At 58.5% G+C, this 14,510-nt stretch overlaps 6 protein-coding genes and 2 non-coding genes across 8 annotated transcripts; 5 read left to right on the top strand and 3 right to left on the bottom strand.

The window, feature by feature from the left end:
* Positions 1–860: 860 nt before the first annotated feature.
* Positions 861–1,824, top strand: POSPLADRAFT_1154181 (hypothetical protein; the record flags this gene model as incomplete). The annotated part of the gene is made up of 2 exons (XM_024486821.1): positions 861–1,027; positions 1,086–1,824. 2 exons carry the CDS (start codon positions 861–863, stop codon positions 1,822–1,824), a joined length of 906 nt encoding a protein of 301 aa, XP_024335152.1.
* Positions 1,825–3,088: 1,264 nt separating this feature from the next.
* POSPLADRAFT_1049558 (hypothetical protein) lies at positions 3,089–6,944 on the top strand (the record flags this gene model as incomplete). Its single annotated transcript, XM_024479783.1, has 6 exons — positions 3,089–3,283; positions 3,340–4,206; positions 4,254–4,814; positions 4,877–5,956; positions 6,010–6,075; positions 6,129–6,944. 6 exons carry the CDS (start codon positions 3,089–3,091, stop codon positions 6,942–6,944), a joined length of 3,585 nt encoding a protein of 1,194 aa, XP_024335151.1.
* Positions 6,945–7,095: 151 nt separating this feature from the next.
* On the top strand, positions 7,096–7,173 carry POSPLADRAFT_t141. Its single transcript has one exon. It is a non-coding gene; the product is annotated as a tRNA-Gly (tRNA).
* Positions 7,174–7,441: 268 nt separating this feature from the next.
* On the bottom strand, positions 7,442–8,347 carry POSPLADRAFT_1036424 (hypothetical protein; the record flags this gene model as incomplete). The annotated part of the gene is made up of 3 exons (XM_024477150.1): positions 7,442–7,531; positions 7,574–8,073; positions 8,101–8,347. The coding sequence occupies 3 exons, from the start codon at positions 8,345–8,347 to the stop codon at positions 7,442–7,444; spliced, it is 837 nt and encodes a 278-aa protein (XP_024335150.1).
* Positions 8,348–8,713: 366 nt separating this feature from the next.
* Positions 8,714–9,851, top strand: POSPLADRAFT_1049556 (hypothetical protein; the record flags this gene model as incomplete). The annotated part of the gene is made up of 5 exons (XM_024479782.1): positions 8,714–8,761; positions 9,008–9,242; positions 9,295–9,383; positions 9,438–9,721; positions 9,785–9,851. 5 exons carry the CDS (start codon positions 8,714–8,716, stop codon positions 9,849–9,851), a joined length of 723 nt encoding a protein of 240 aa, XP_024335149.1.
* A 309-nt stretch (positions 9,852–10,160) lies between these two features.
* Positions 10,161–11,958, bottom strand: POSPLADRAFT_1071440 (hypothetical protein; the record flags this gene model as incomplete). Its single annotated transcript, XM_024482446.1, has 2 exons — positions 10,784–11,958; positions 10,161–10,726 (listed from the first exon to the last, which is right to left on the bottom strand). The coding sequence occupies exons 1-2, from the start codon at positions 11,733–11,735 to the stop codon at positions 10,161–10,163; spliced, it is 1,518 nt and encodes a 505-aa protein (XP_024335148.1). The 5' UTR covers positions 11,736–11,958.
* Positions 11,959–12,295: 337 nt separating this feature from the next.
* POSPLADRAFT_t139 lies at positions 12,296–12,373 on the bottom strand. The gene has a single exon. It is a non-coding gene; the product is annotated as a tRNA-Gly (tRNA).
* A 113-nt stretch (positions 12,374–12,486) lies between these two features.
* Positions 12,487–14,297, top strand: POSPLADRAFT_1173767 (hypothetical protein). The gene is made up of 7 exons (XM_024488250.1): positions 12,487–12,670; positions 12,729–12,793; positions 12,857–13,185; positions 13,261–13,632; positions 13,686–13,937; positions 13,987–14,063; positions 14,118–14,297. The coding sequence occupies exons 1-7, from the start codon at positions 12,510–12,512 to the stop codon at positions 14,185–14,187; spliced, it is 1,326 nt and encodes a 441-aa protein (XP_024335147.1). The 5' UTR covers positions 12,487–12,509; the 3' UTR covers positions 14,188–14,297.
* The last annotated feature ends 213 nt before the right edge of the window (positions 14,298–14,510 follow it).

Genomic DNA, 14,510 nt, shown 5'->3' with positions numbered 1-14,510 from the left:
GCCTGCCCGTGTGGTAACCAGGATCCAGATGCAAGCGTCGGATGTCCAGGTGAAAGTGCGGCGAACTGCAGGGAGTGCGGCGGGTCCTGCTTACTAAGGATCAGAGAAAACACGACTATCCGACGTACCCTGGAGAGCCAACAGAACATCGCAACAAGCGTTGGTCGAAGCCAGATCTCATCGTCCTGCCGCTGTTGCCGCCGACGCGCTGCGCATGACACAAGGCCTGACTTTTGAGTGCATACAAATGTCGTTGTTACATGGTATCTTCCATGTGAAGATTTGTTGTACGTGCGATTTGCAAGAGGTCGGACAAGCACTGGGAGTAAATATAAGGCACTTGACGCGGTCGGGAGCAGTGGCAGCCATGGCGCTGGGTGTCACCTGAAGAGGACAAGGCAGTATCGCGATGGAGACGCGATCGGTGCTTTCGAAGGCATTCGCGTGGATCAGACGCAGCGGAAGCCGCGAGCAAAGTGGGAGTGGTCGACAACGCTCTCTCGATCGGGCATGCGAGAAATCTGCCACGCGTGATGAGTGGCCGACCCATGCCCGAATTGGGACAAGCTCGCTCCCAAAACGGTGCATCCTCTTATGCCTCCTCACCATGTGGCTGGCCGCGGCCTTATACTCGGGACGGCGCCGTATACACTGTATAAGTATGGCTGCTTGCTTTCGATGTTTACAGCAATCTCCTACAACTGCAGTGACGCCAGCGACAGTGTCTCTAGCGATCTCACCTGAAACCCGTCTCGCATCGTCTGTGCCTCGCGTGCCTCATACTTCCCTCCGGATTCCTAGTAATACCCGGCATAATGTTTCAAGTCGCGTCGCGTCCCATCCCTGAGCTCACGCTCCCCATGAACCCCCATGTCGCTGCTGTCCCACCCAGTCTCCAGCTGCCCCGGACGCTCCAGCGACCCAATTTCTCCGAGGTGTCGCGCGACATTATCGCCTCCCTGGAGCCAGAGCTCGCGGATGTCCCCATTGAATACATTAGAAGGCACTTGGCTGGCCAAGCTAATTCGTATGTATCAACATGCTGCTCCGCCTCAGTACATGTCTCACCAGTCGCTGTTCCACAGCATGCTCTCGGCCCTTTCACTTATGACATACCCCACATCCCTGCCTAGAGCGCGTCTCGCATCGTCTATCGACGTGTCTGTGCGCCCAACGTCAAATGCGCCCAACACATCCGCCTTCCCCACGCACATGCTCGCGATTTCCTCGTCCAGATCCTCACCTTCGCAGCCGAACACCCCCACGGCGGCATCGTTCACGGCGGGGGCATCCAGCACGTTGACCGTCCCCCTCTTCCCCTCGCACGCAGTCGTGCTTGCCGCGTACTGCACGCTCCTCCCCGCGCTGCCGCGCTCGCGCCCGTCCAACCGCACCGCGACGATGAGTCTGCCTGTCGTCCCGCTCACCGTCCCGAGCGCGGAGACCTTCCAGATGCTCCATGCCTACCTCCACACGAAACGCCCCGACACCTTGCTTGCCGCGCTTCTGCCAAGCCTCGCGGCATCGCTTCCGCAGGCGCCCAGTGGGGGCACGTCCTCGTCCGCGGGCCGGTCCGTGTACGTGTCGCAGTTTACGAGCGAGAGCCTCTCGCGCCTTGCGCACGCGCTCGCTAGTGCCGCGGCGCAGATTGGCCCGCAGGGCGCACTGAGCAGCCTGATGGCGCACGCGAAGGTCATCAACGGCCTCTGGCGAAACGTGTGCGCTCTGGGCGTGTTCGACGCGGAGCTGTGGGGTGTCATGGACCTCGCGTGGGAGGTCGTGCTCATCGCCTTGACGCGCATCGCCGAGCGCGAGCGTCACTAGAGCTACGCGCATAGAGCATATCGAGCTGGCCGCACTTTGGTTCGTCTCGCAAAAACGCTTTTCTGCTTAATCTTCTTTTTCTTGTCCGGACTGTCTTCACACCCCGTTGCATTGCTTGCATGGTCCTTATACTTCACCTAATGTGCCCGCGCCCATCTATCTTCTCGCCTTCATACCACAACCCCCCAGATTTGCATGAAATACCCCCCCTGTATTGCCCACCAGTGTATCCATATCGTTCATGTTTCCTCTTCTCTAGGATGCTTGTGTTCTGATGTATACTCGTAACGGATCCGCGCGGAATATACATCATATTAATGCGTAACACTGTTTCTGTGCAGCGACAACTTTCCAAGTCGCTGCTTCATCTTCATTGAGAATCGGATGACCCTTGCCAGTCAGCGCCGAACTTGCCGTTCTTGTTATGGCAGTGGTCTTGCCTGTTTGGTCAAGGCAATTTGCACTGTAACGCTGCTCAATTGACGATAGCCTGCCGCACTTTCTCTAGGAGCAGGTCGTCATACTAGCACGTCGTATTGTAGTCATATAGAAACGACGAATACGCGGAATAATCAAAGTTTTCTAATAAAATTACTTCTCGAAACCCTGACCTTCGCGACATCGCGTGCACTTAGTGAGTAATAGTGAATTCCTTAAGCGATTTCACCGGTTAGCTAAGGTAAGCCGTGTCTAGTCTCGTAGCTGACGTATGGTAGCATTCCAATGCGGACGAGCCATCTGAGTATCACACGCGTTGTCACGGTAGTCTTCTCGTTGCTCTTGTTCTTCGCGTTCAGGTTTCGCGTATCGCATTTCGCGTGTTTTCTACCCGTTGATGATAATGGTTATACATATATTGTTTCTGTTTTACTCTGGCTAGCCTCACGCTGCTAGCCTCTCTGCTAAATCTCGTCCCTCCCACACTGTGCTCTCGTTATTCACGTTAGCCTTGTGGTATCTCGCATGTATATGGCAACGACTGTAGACTCTCGCTTATACTTCCCACACGTCTTCGCTTCCAAGGCTTTTTAGACAACGCCACAGTCCACTGAAGTCTGACTTGGTTCTTGCTTAAGATTCCGGCTTCGGTTGAGCGCTGGAGGGCAAGCACGGTCACATGATTCTCGCGTCTGGCCAACCCGAACCAAGTCCCCGAATTTCAGTCTTGGCTACTCCTCGCTCCTTCACTCTTCTATAGTTCACTGGCTCCTTGCTTAGTTCCTCGATTTCCTGTCAAATAGGGCGACTGCTCAAGGATATCGATATGGACGCCAGTGATATCGGACGATATGGCACTTTGTCTCTGCTGAAAAGACACGACCCAGACACAATCGTAGCGTCTTACCCTATAGACGACTCGCAGATCACGATAGGACGTGATCCGAGCTGCAGTATCCGCCTGTACTACCCGGCCGTCAGCGCGCTGCATTGCAAACTCGTCTTCAACGAAGACAACAAAGTAATGTACCCGCCCAGCCATCATCTGGAAATCCGCTGACAGGCCACGCCACACAGGCCTTCTTGGTCGTGTTGGGCTCGAACGGCGTGCTCGTCGATGGCTGTCCCGTCTTTCCGGCACCTACAAACTCAGCGCCTGCGACAGTGCCGCTACCAAACAACTCCACGCTTGAAGTCCACAAGAAGAGCTTCCGGTTTGCTTACCCGCCCAAACACCTTCGTCCTGTCTTTGCGACACTCCCGCCCACGCCCGGGCCCACAGATACCCCTGGTCGCCACCGCGCTCTCCGAATGTCGATGATCCACAGCGCGCATGTCTTCTCGCCACGCCCGTCCGACGACCCGAGGGAGAACCTGCGTGTTCTCCAGTCCCCAATGAAGTCGCCGTTCAAGATGCAGCAGCAAAGGTCTGATGCTGACACTGCAGGCGAGGATGAGATCGTGCTGGTGGAGAGTGACCACCCGCGGGTCGTCGAGTCTGACAGGGACCTCGTCATCCTGGACCATGTCACAGTCACAGACTCGGCGCCCCCACCTTCACCATATGCCCAGACCTCACCGACAAAGTCTCTCGCGCCGCAGATGCTGCTGCCACAGCAGGCTTGGGCGCCACCGCGCACACCTGTGAGACGGCCGCCGCGTGCGTCGCTTCACCGTGCAGTGCTCATCCGATCGGCCCAACGCGTAGCGCTGCGACAGGAGATGCAGATGGAAGAGGAGATGGAGGTGGAGGAGGTGGAAGAGAGCATCATGGGGGACGAGGGAATGGAAGATGTCGAGGAGGAAGACGACGCTGGCTACGAGGAGCAGGTCGTGGAGGTCAGGGATCAGGAGCAGCGCTCAACGCCAATGTCTGGGTGGCGCAAAAGTTTGGAGGCGGTCAAAGGAAGCCTCGGATGGGCATTCCGCGCGGCGTCCGTTGAGGTAGGCACTAGAACTTCCCTCAAGTGGATCATATTGACATCACCCAGGCGGAACCGCAGGCGAACGAGGATGCCAACTCCGAATTAACAAATGATCAGGACCAATATAAAGAACAGGAAGGACACGAAGAAGAAGAACAGGGAGAACATGACTATGACGAGCAGGGAGGACACGACTATGAGGAACAATTGGAACAGGACGACCAACAACAGTATGAAGAATACGGTGCCTACGAACAACATGACGAACAGACAGACGATATGCCCATGAACGAACAGGAAGATACTCTCCAGCCCGTCTCTCCGCCCCCTCGGCCCCTCGGTGCTTTCATGACACCGCAACCCGGGGCCAGCAAACGCGCCATGCGCTCTCAACGGTTTCGTTATTCTGTGGGTGGTATCGCTCCTGGCGGTCTTAGTAGCTCGGTGTCTGGACCTACGGGTCCACGTCGTGTGCGTCTTGTAGAACCGTGGAAGGTGACAGAGCTTCTCGTGCCACTAAAGGATACTGATGTCAAGGAAGAGGATGAGAGCAAAGTGGAGGAAAATGTATCTGTTCCTCCGAGCACGTCGCCGCGGAAGGAGCGGGCGACTGAGGAAGAACGCAGGGTGAGTGAGGAGTACGCAACGCGTGAGGGGTTACTGACTGTTTTTTTCCGATGTCGTGACAGGCCATCCGTGAGAGGCGACGGTCTGCACTGACTACGCCGGATAACTTCTTCAATGGCCAAGTGCCGGGCTCTCGACGTACGCCCTTCCTCCAGTCAACGCCTGCTTTGCCCTCGCTCTTCGCGTCTGCCTCGGCTAGAAACATCCTAGGCCCGTCCCCAGCAAAAGCTAATGACAGTTCCACCAAGGTGGAGGAAAGCGAGGAGAACACGGAAGTGCTGCTGGCCCGCATGCGGCAGATGGTCGAGGGCGTCAAGAAGCGGCAGAGCATGGAAGCGAGTGTTGAGCACTCCCGACGGATGTCGGTGAGCCCAAGGAAGAAGAGCACATTTTCCCTCCTGGCAGCAGAGGCTGAGCAAGGCATCATCGCCGAGGAAGAAGAGGATCGTGGCATGGAGACAGATGCAGTAGGGGGACAGCCACATGACGTGGATAACGAGATGGGCGAAGAGTTCGATATGTTCATGGGCGAGGAAATGGCCGAAGAGCCTGTTCACGCAGACGAGGCGATGGACGACGAAGATGAAAATGTGCCCGTGGCCGGCCCTTCTACACATTTCCAGCCTCCGAAGACTCCAAAGATGAATGATCTGCGACATGTCTTCTCAGCTCCTGCGGCCCCGGCAACACCCCGATTCACTGGGGTACGCGAGCTGTTCAGAGAAGTCCCTACTGCACGAGAGACTCCAAGGATGGACGGCGTACGTGACATGTTCCTGCGCGAGCGAAGCAAGCGGGGGATGGAGGAATCGGCGCTGGAGGGCATGGGCGAGATGCTCGCCTCTCCTGCCGGATGGCGAGGCCAACCTGCCCCTGAGACTGCCATTGACGAGCGGGAGGCTGAGGTCGCTCAGCAAAAGCACGTATCCAAGCCTGCTCCATCACGTGTCACAAAGAGTAAGATTGTACGCCCAATTGCGAGTATTCCTCGTCGGACACCAAGATCTGCCGCCCAGCTACCGGAATCGCGTGAGCCCGAGCCTGCAATAGCTCCTGAGGCCAGTGCCGATGTTGCAACTGCTGCAAGCAAGGGCGCACGCGTTGCGCCGAGGACCAGGACCCGGACAGCGGAGAGCGCGCAGGTGTGCATGATCGCTATGCCAGTGTACAAGATGGCTGACTTTTTGATTGTTAGGAGAGCGCAGGTGCTTCGGGCTCGTCGCGACCGCGCACCGAGGAGGAGGACACAGTACCTGAGTTGGTAAGTATATTTATTACTATATTTTCTCAGCTGCTTATATACATGGCCCATAGGCAAGCAAGACAAAACCTGCGACAAGGAGAAAGGCCGCGAGTGCAGCTAGCGACGACGAAGCAGCAGCAGCACCAACGACTGCTACCCGCCGTACGCGTAAAGCGACCGCGTCGCCTGCGCCGGAGGCAGAACCATCGGCGACGAGGGTTGTCCGAAGGACCCGTCGCACGCCTGTGCCCGAGGAACCTCCCGCTGCACCTGTTGCGAAGCCAAGCACGGGGCGTCGTGGCGCCAGAGCCCAGCCCATGGAAGATGTTGAAGTGGCTGACCAAGACCCTGCAGACCAGCCGGCTGCTGCAGCAAGGGTGCGACGCAACACGCGCAGCAAGATCCCCGTTGGTGCCGTAAAGGAAGAGGACGACGGTCACGCCGTACCGCCAGCCGGTGAAACGGGTGTCTCGCGCACCGCTCGCGGACGTAAGGCCCTCGGATCTACAGGTGCCAAAGCAGCCGCCAGGGCAGGTACGAGCGCGAGTAAGAGCACAACGCGCGCGCGGACGGCGGCGTCTGCGAAGAAGGCCGCCGGAGAGTCTTCGGGCAAGTCGACACCCTCGGAGGAGGGCGAACTTGAGGAGGAAACCAACGCGGGTGATAAAGAAAATACACCGGAGCCGCAGGAAGAAGACGAGCCGGCCGCCACGAAAGGTAAGGCGACTGCGGGTGCAACTAAGGTGCCGGCAAACTCTCACTCGAAAGCGACACGAAGTGCAACGAAGGGTGCTGTTCGCACGGGAACGGAAGAACCCAGTGTGGCGGGAGAAGAGCCTGCAGCGGGGAGAAGAGTCGCGAGAACAAGGATTGCCGTACGTCGATGACAGCCATCGTGATTTATTGTTCTAGCAAGTATTTTTATGTTGGGTTCTGTTGTGTATATGATCATCTCGCGTCTGTTTTATGCTTTTGCGTAACTGTGAATGTCTTCCAACAGCCGAGGTTGATATATATATATAGACCTGCCCTAATATAGCATTAATGGGGTAGTGGTAACCTGGGTCGTTGCCATACTATCTCGACCCGCCGGGGGTTCGATTCCCCCTTAATGCAATCGGACAGTAGTGTTTCAATACGAAATGTTGCAACTTATTATTTTTGCGCAAAAGGCGAAGAGGGAACCTTGCTGTTTCTAGCGATGATCAAGAGAAAAGGTGCAGCCATCTCACAGTAGTCTTCAAATGCTACAAAGCGACTCTATGCTATTCGTAAATCACACATTCATAAGCCGAAAAGCTGTTACATGCGCTTGCAATGTGTATCTCCATATCACGCCGCAATGTTAACAAGGGATGGGTTCTCACATGCGTTATGTGTGTAACTATGTACGCAACCAAGCGGTCTTTGCGATCTTCTTCGCCCGTTTCTGTTCTTTGAAGCGCTCCTGCATCGAGAAAGTCAGTCGCCTGGGCTGCGGCGATACCAGGTTCAATATAGCAGTCGCAGAACGTACCAAGTCCTTCTTTGTCGGCCGCTTGCGCTTCCTAGTCTCCTCCTCATGCGCCTCCTCGAGCTTGCGCGCCTCGACCTCGTGCTCCCACGCGTTGACGTCGAAATAGAACTCGCTCATGCGCTTTGCACGCTCGTACTCTGACAAGTGCGACGGGTCGCGCCCGTCTGGCCGTGTGAACGCCCCCGTCCGCGCGTTGAACTTGGCGGAGTACGTGAAGGCCGCGGGGTTGGACGGCCCCGCAGCGAGCGATGGGTCGAGGAAGGCGAGCGCCGGGTCGATGCCCTGGGCGGCGGCCGCAGCCTGCAGATCATACATGGACGACGTCGATGCAGACGGGCCTGGGGAGCCTGCGCTTGGGCTTGGGGACGCGCTGGCAGACGCGGCGGGCTGCAGCGGGTTCGCCCACGTCGTCTCCTGCGTCTTCGCGTTGTAGAAGTAGTACGCGTTGTGCGCAGGGGACCAGATGGCCTGCCAGTCGCCGTTGGCGGCGGTGACGCCCGCTACGGGCGGGGGGCTTAGCGACTCACTTACACCGGAGCCCGTGCTAATGCTAGTGGCATTCTGACTGGCACCTGCGCTGTCCGTAGCGGCCGCAGGGTCCGAGGGTGCAGGGTTCGCGGGCGTGCTGGGCGACTCGGCGTCGAGCTTGGGGTGTGGTGAGGGGGAGCGGGATGAGCTCGCTGGCTGCTTACCGTCTACGCTGTGTTTGCTGCCTGCGTCGTCAGCGTTGGCGGCAGGCGAGGGCGAGGGCGAGCGGGAGCCTGTAGTCGACATGGTCAAGGTCGAGGTCAATGCGAACTTCAAACTCCGACGATTATTGCAGGCGGGTTGTCCGCAGCGTCCTACATGTTGATTCTGAACATTAGTTACTCTCCAGGGCATCCGTGAATGATATATTGCGTTCGCAGGCGGATCCTACATCTCGATTCTGAACATTAAGTCGCTCTTGTTACTCTCCGGGGCATCCGTGGCTAACATATTGCGTCCACAGGCGGGCGGTGTATTCGTATACCATTTTCATTGTTAACTTTGGTGTGTGTACTACAATCCTGCAAAGGTAGTAGTTACCCAGCTGTGCGTACTGCAATCCTGCAAAGGTCACAAGTACCCAGCCATCTGACCAGGTTTACAGTGTCCACGATGGCCTCGCCGCCCGAGCGGGACCAGCCGCACTACATCCCAATTCCGGTACAGCCTCTGCGCTCGGCCATGAAACACTCCTCGCGCCCAGGGACACCCGCACAGACACCCAGCTCCCCGCTTCCCCGCAGCCCGCCCCTGCCCTCAGGGTCCACAGGGTCCACACCTTTCTTCTCCATATCTGCCTCACCGTCCTCCCCGCCGTCCGCTGTGGTCATTGCCTCTCCGCAAGCGACACCGCCGCCGTCCACCACGCCGCTCATGCCGCCCCCCTCCCCACTCGTTGCCGCGCAGGGCTACACGCCCAAGGTCTCGTTCGACACGCTCGAGAACCCCCAGGCGAGCATGTTCTCGTACACACTGCATGTGCAGAGCGACGGCTACGTGCGCAATCGCGGCACGCGCGTGTTCCTGTGCGCGAGCAGCCCGGACGAGAGCGGTCGCCAGGCGCTCGAGTGGGCACTCGAGAGCCTCGTCCAGGACGGCGACGAGCTGATCGTGTTCCGCGGCGTCGATACAGAAGAGCTCGGTACGTTGCGAATTAGCTTGCACTACTTGTCACCCACCCGACCATCCCGCAGTGAAAGACCACGATCAATATCGCGAAGACGCGCGCGAGCTCATGCGTCAGATACAAGAGAAATGTGTCGAATCCGACCCAGAGCGGAAGGTACGCGATGTGCCCCCCTGTGCGCCCGCATTCTCAATGCCATGCGTGTCTTAGCTCTCCATCATCGTCGAGTACATCGCAGGCAAAGTACCGCTGACAATAGACCGACTGATCTCCCTCTACCGCCCGGATTCTATTGTCGTCGGAACGCGCGGACAGCGAAGCATGATGCAGGCATGGGGCGCGGCGTTTGGCGGGCAGGGCCGCATAGGCAGCGTCTCGCGGTACTGCCTCAGCCACTCGCCCGTGCCCATCATCGTCGTGCGGCCCGAGGACAAGGTGCGCAAGACGATGGCGAAACGACGCGCGGACCCAAAGCGCGGCCAGCATTTCGACGAGTGCGTCGTTACTCGTGCTTCATGTCCTGCTGGGCCCGTTACTGAACGTCACACTTCCCGCAGACTCACAAAGTCCCGCACGCACAATGGAAGCCTCTCTGTCCCCTTTGTCGCGACGATGACCAGATAACGCCTGATTGCTCGACTGATTTCACTGGACGCCATGCTGGACAAGGGCTGTATACAATAATTGCGTGCTTTTCATCGAATTGGAAGCTACAAAATGTAAACAATGAGAGATGTACTGGAATGTCGACCAAGCCCGCGAGCTAGCTCGTATCAAAGTAAGATGAACTCTACAGCACGTCTAATCTTCAAGCACAAAGCGTGTGCCGCCCGGATAAACTAGCACCACTCCCCAGTGTCGACGCAAGCAGAAAGACACAGGTCCTCATAGACTCACAGAAACCTCTTGCCATTCACTCACCGCCAAGCGGCCTCAGTCATCCGGGGTCCAGACTTGTGACAACCTTGAGGGCCTTGTCGGCTGTCTCCCCCTCGAGTTCCTCCAGCACGCAAGCACGTACGGCCAGTTCTCCTCGTCACGGAAGCGCCGCGCGCGCACGTCCGCCTCGCGCCCATCCGGGTCGAGCAGCTGCACGCGCTCCCGGTGCCACACGTCGAGCTCGCTGCGCGTGCGCCGCGGGCACGGGTCCGCCGCGACGCCCAGGGCGACGTGCGCAGGCACGCGGCGGAGATGCCTGCGCATGTCCTGCTCGAGCCGCTGCGCGGCCGCCGCGTCCGCGCCTGCGGGGAGGACGTGCGTGATCTGCAGGTGCGCGAGGCGGCGGAAGTGCGGGCGCTCGAGCGCCGCGGCGACGGCGGCCCAGTGGTTGAAGGCCCGGGGCGTGCTGAAGTCGACGGCGATGCGCAGGGCGCGCAGGGAGGCGCAGGCGGTGCTGTCCAGGAGGGCCACGAGCTTGTCGATGTTGGCGGTGAAGGCCCGCGTGTAGTCCAGCTGCAGCACGCGCAGGGCGGGCGCCGCGAGCACGAGGCGTTGGTTCGCTAGGACAGAGACAGGTCAGTGGGGGAGGGGACGTGCACTGCGGCTGTGCGACGAACCGTAGTCATCCAGGTTGATGTGCAGGACGTCGAGATTGAGCGCATTCTCCAGGAAACGGTGCAGCGTGGCAGCTTGCGGGCGGTGTGTCCTCCAGAGGGTCCGGCAGACAGAGAGGTGGCGAAGAGACTGGCAGCGAGACGAGTCGACGATCCACGTAAGGAGCGCATCAGCAACGTGAGCATCGCAGTTGCGCATGGTCAGAATGGACAGATGCGTGGGCGTGATGCTATCCTCATCTCCATGATTCTGCCTCCAGGACAGATTTCGCTCAGAGCACAGTACGCCGTCCAGATGAACCTCAGTCAGCGCGGGCAGTCCCGAAAGCACGTCCTGCAAGTGGAAGAACCGCTTGACGGTGTGTTGTGAGAGAAGCACGGTAGTGACTGAGACAAACGGTGTGGTGAACACACTGGGACTAGTGAGCTCCTTCCGTAGCTCAAGGAAGCTGACATTGTGGATGGCAGCCTTGAGCAGAGAGGGCAGCAGGTGTGCGAACGTTCTATTGAGCGGCGACCACACCGGGGCGTCGACGTTGTCCGGGAAAGTAGTCGCATCGAGTCCAGGAATAGTCGGCCACATCTCCCCGCCCGCCGCCGCGGCGCCGTCGTCCTCGGAATCCGAACCACTACTGTCGCTGTCACTCGTCGCGCCAATACCTTCGTGCTCAGAGGCAGGCTCGCTGCTGTCGTGTACGTAGAGATGGAGCTCACGCAGCCAGCTGAGGTGGCCACTGGTGCGAGGGTCGCGAAGAACACGCGCGAGCAATGTCAGACGCCGCCGGCTGCATATCCAGATGCTACGATACAGGGCCCGACGACTCGCCGGGAGCAGCGTGCGGCAGAGCAGACAGCACGCGTAGAGCGTCGTAGCGTCGTCGTCTTCACAGGAGAGCAGGCTGACAGTATACTCGTAGAGCTCCAGAGGGAGGACAGGGCCGGGGTAGCGATTCATCAATGTGGCGTTCCCCGGATGGACCTTGGGGGCTGAAGGTCAGACACAGATTTCCTGAGCCTGAGAGGATTCGGAGGCAGTGTCCGCGTGCGGCCCACTACGGGAGGCTAATGCTGAGCGGACGGGCCGTCAGTGCAGAGGAAGAAGCGAAAGGGCAAGTGGTCTGCTGGTGCACGCCCGTGCGATGGAGTCAAGCGCAGCAAAGCCAACGGGTGATTGACTGGCCTGACTGCTGGATATACTGCGTAACATCAGAGGGTCAAGCCTCGAGGATATATACACACCGAGACATACGGATGCATGTACCGTGCCGCGGATCAAGCTCAAGGGTGCCTGGCGCAGCAGCTCAACACCACGAGGATGCGGCTGCCTAAGCTAATACATACGAGATGCTTCCAGTCGCACGTATTAATACCGTCAGGAAGATACTACGCAGTGAGAACTGTGCCCAGGTGAACCAACCGCGTTCAAGTTGTCGGTCAAATCAAGAGTCAACCCGAAAACGGCAGAGCCATACTGGCATGGCGTGTGAGAAAAAAACTGTTACCCAGGCAAAGATATGCATTAAGGGGGAATCGAACCCCCGGCGGGTCGAGATAGTATGGCAACGACCCAGGTTACCACTACCCCATTAATGCGAATGTCCGGAAGCTAGCACTATTTAGTATGACTGGAAGGCGCTTTGCGTCCCCTCCTCGATCATCAATTGTACTTCTCCTACCATCCCCACTGAGGAGACCGGCAGTCGCAAATCATATCCAAGTCTCAACGCCAATGGCTTCTGAGGGTCACAAAAAGTCAAGCTCTACTCTCGGTGCGCCCGCGCAGCACACCCAGGGCAGCCGCAAGGGCAAGAAGGCATGGAGGAAACATGTCGACATCGAGGACATTGAAGAGAGCATGGAAGGCATGCGCGCCGAGGAACGAGTAGTAGGGCAAGTCGTTTTGCACAAGTCCTACCTGGATAGACGGCTGATTCGCAGCTGTCCTCAGGTCTGCCTTGCAGAAGAAAACCGACGACGAACTCTTTCAAGTCGATGTCAAGGGCGATGCGCGAGGTGAGTCGCTTTCAGTCTCTGCTGCACGCAATGCCGAAACGAGCGCACGGCGTTTTTCTTCAGTGCGCAAGTCGCTCCCCCGATTTTCCACTTCCCTCCTCTCCTCGGCAAGAATCCTCTCGCAGCGGTCTGCGGTCCCCGCCGTCTTTTCTCGCACCTCCGTGAACCCCCTGAAGCGAAAAACATTGTCTTACGAGGAGAAGGGCCGCCTGCTCCGCATAGGCAAGCGTCCTCGGCGAGGACCGTTCAATGCAATCATGGACCCCACCGAGATGGGGAGCGGCAGCGCCCTGCTCGATGTGAGCGAGGCGGCAAAGAACAGCGGATCGTATGATGTCTGGAATGCGCGGGGCCCCGTTGACACTGACACTAACGACAGCACGCAAGTGAAGGTACGGTACAATCTATCCGCACACCCTCGTATTAGTAAACCGGCTAGCGTGCTCATACTCGTGCCTGCATTTTAGCACCCCAAGACTCCCCACCCGCGCTCGCTCATCGCCCTCGCGGCCGTCCCCTCCCCCCACGAAGGCACCTCGTACAACCCGCTCGTCACCTCCCACTTGGACCTCCTGCGCACCGCACACGAGATCGAGGAGCGTCGCCTCAGGGAGGCGCAGCAGCTCGAGGAGGTGCAGGCCAAGGTCGACGCCATCCGCAAGGCGAGACACGACGAGACTGAGACGGTGGGCGTCGCGCTGGGCATGACGGTCGACGTGGCGCCTGTGGACGAGGCGCAGGAGGACGCACAGGACGGCGAGGAGGCGCGGCCCGTCAGGCATGTGCCGGCGCGGAAGACGAAGCAGGAGCGGCGCAAGGCCGAGCGGCGGAAAGCCGAGGTATGGCGTAGTCTCCCGCCCCGCGCACTCGTTGCTCACGTCCGCACCCACAGAAACGCGCCCTCGCGGAAAAGATCGCCCGGAAGCGCATGCTCGCGTCGGTGGACTCGGCCAAGGCGATGCGGAAAGCGCTGGGCCGTACGCTCGCGGAGCGCGAGCGAGTGCGGACGGAGCGACAGCAGGCCGAAGAGGAGCGATTGAAGAAGGGACTCGGGGGCCAGCGGCTGGGGAAGCACAGGGTCCCGGAAGGAGAGGTGGACGTGCAGCTGGGCGAAGAGCTCAGCGAGAGCTTACGGGCGCTGAAGGTTCGCCTTCCGTTTGTGGTCTTCAGCAATCTCTGACCTCGTTGGACAGCCCGAGGGCAACCTATTCAGAGACAGGTTCTTAAGCATGCAACAGCGCGCCCTGATTGAACCTCGCGTCCCCATCTTGTACGTATTGTACATTCAGTTCTTATTACCTGTTGCTCATACTCGTGACCACAGGCCGAGGAAGCGCAAGCACAAGGTCAAGGAGGTTGAAAAGTTTGCCTGGAAGCACTTCGAAAGAGAGTAATGTGCGTAGTGAGTAGCTCGACGATGAGCAGCACTACCAGTATATCCCCTGTATACAGTGTATGCGACAGGCTGTTCCCTCACCGTCGTGATCCACACCACTTTGATGGCAAGGGATGGATTTACAGCGACTTGTGCACGAGAAATTCGCGGCCATACCATTGACCAATCTAGCAGTGTCCGTGAGCTTTACACCCTGGACATCGAATTAGCTCGCCATTGCATGAGCAAGGATGGAACAATGTACCCGCAGCTTCATGCAAGACTCAACGCAAAGCATTAAGGAATCAGTTATGAGGGCCCTCCGGGAAAATGTGACATACA

The sequence above is a fragment of the Postia placenta genome (assembly GCF_002117355.1).
Source record: "Postia placenta MAD-698-R-SB12 unplaced genomic scaffold POSPLAscaffold_15, whole genome shotgun sequence".
NCBI lineage: Eukaryota > Fungi > Basidiomycota > Agaricomycetes > Polyporales > Adustoporiaceae > Rhodonia > Rhodonia placenta.
The sequence above is the reverse complement of the archived record's forward strand: the minus strand, read 5'-3'. Positions and strand labels throughout refer to the sequence as shown.

What these genes read in the sequence shown, in the direction of transcription:
- POSPLADRAFT_1173767 (XM_024488250.1), top strand. Translation starts at nt 12,510, where the DNA reads ATGGCTTCTGAGGGTCACAAAAAGTCAAGCTCTACTCTCGGTGCGCCC. An exon ending in AGAGCTTACGGGCGCTGAAG is followed by an intron (nt 13,938 to 13,986) that starts GTTCGCCTTCCG and finishes CTCGTTGGACAG; the next exon opens with CCCGAGGGCAACCTATTCAG. An exon ending in GAACCTCGCGTCCCCATCTT is followed by an intron (nt 14,064 to 14,117) that starts GTACGTATTGTA and finishes TCGTGACCACAG; the next exon opens with GCCGAGGAAGCGCAAGCACA.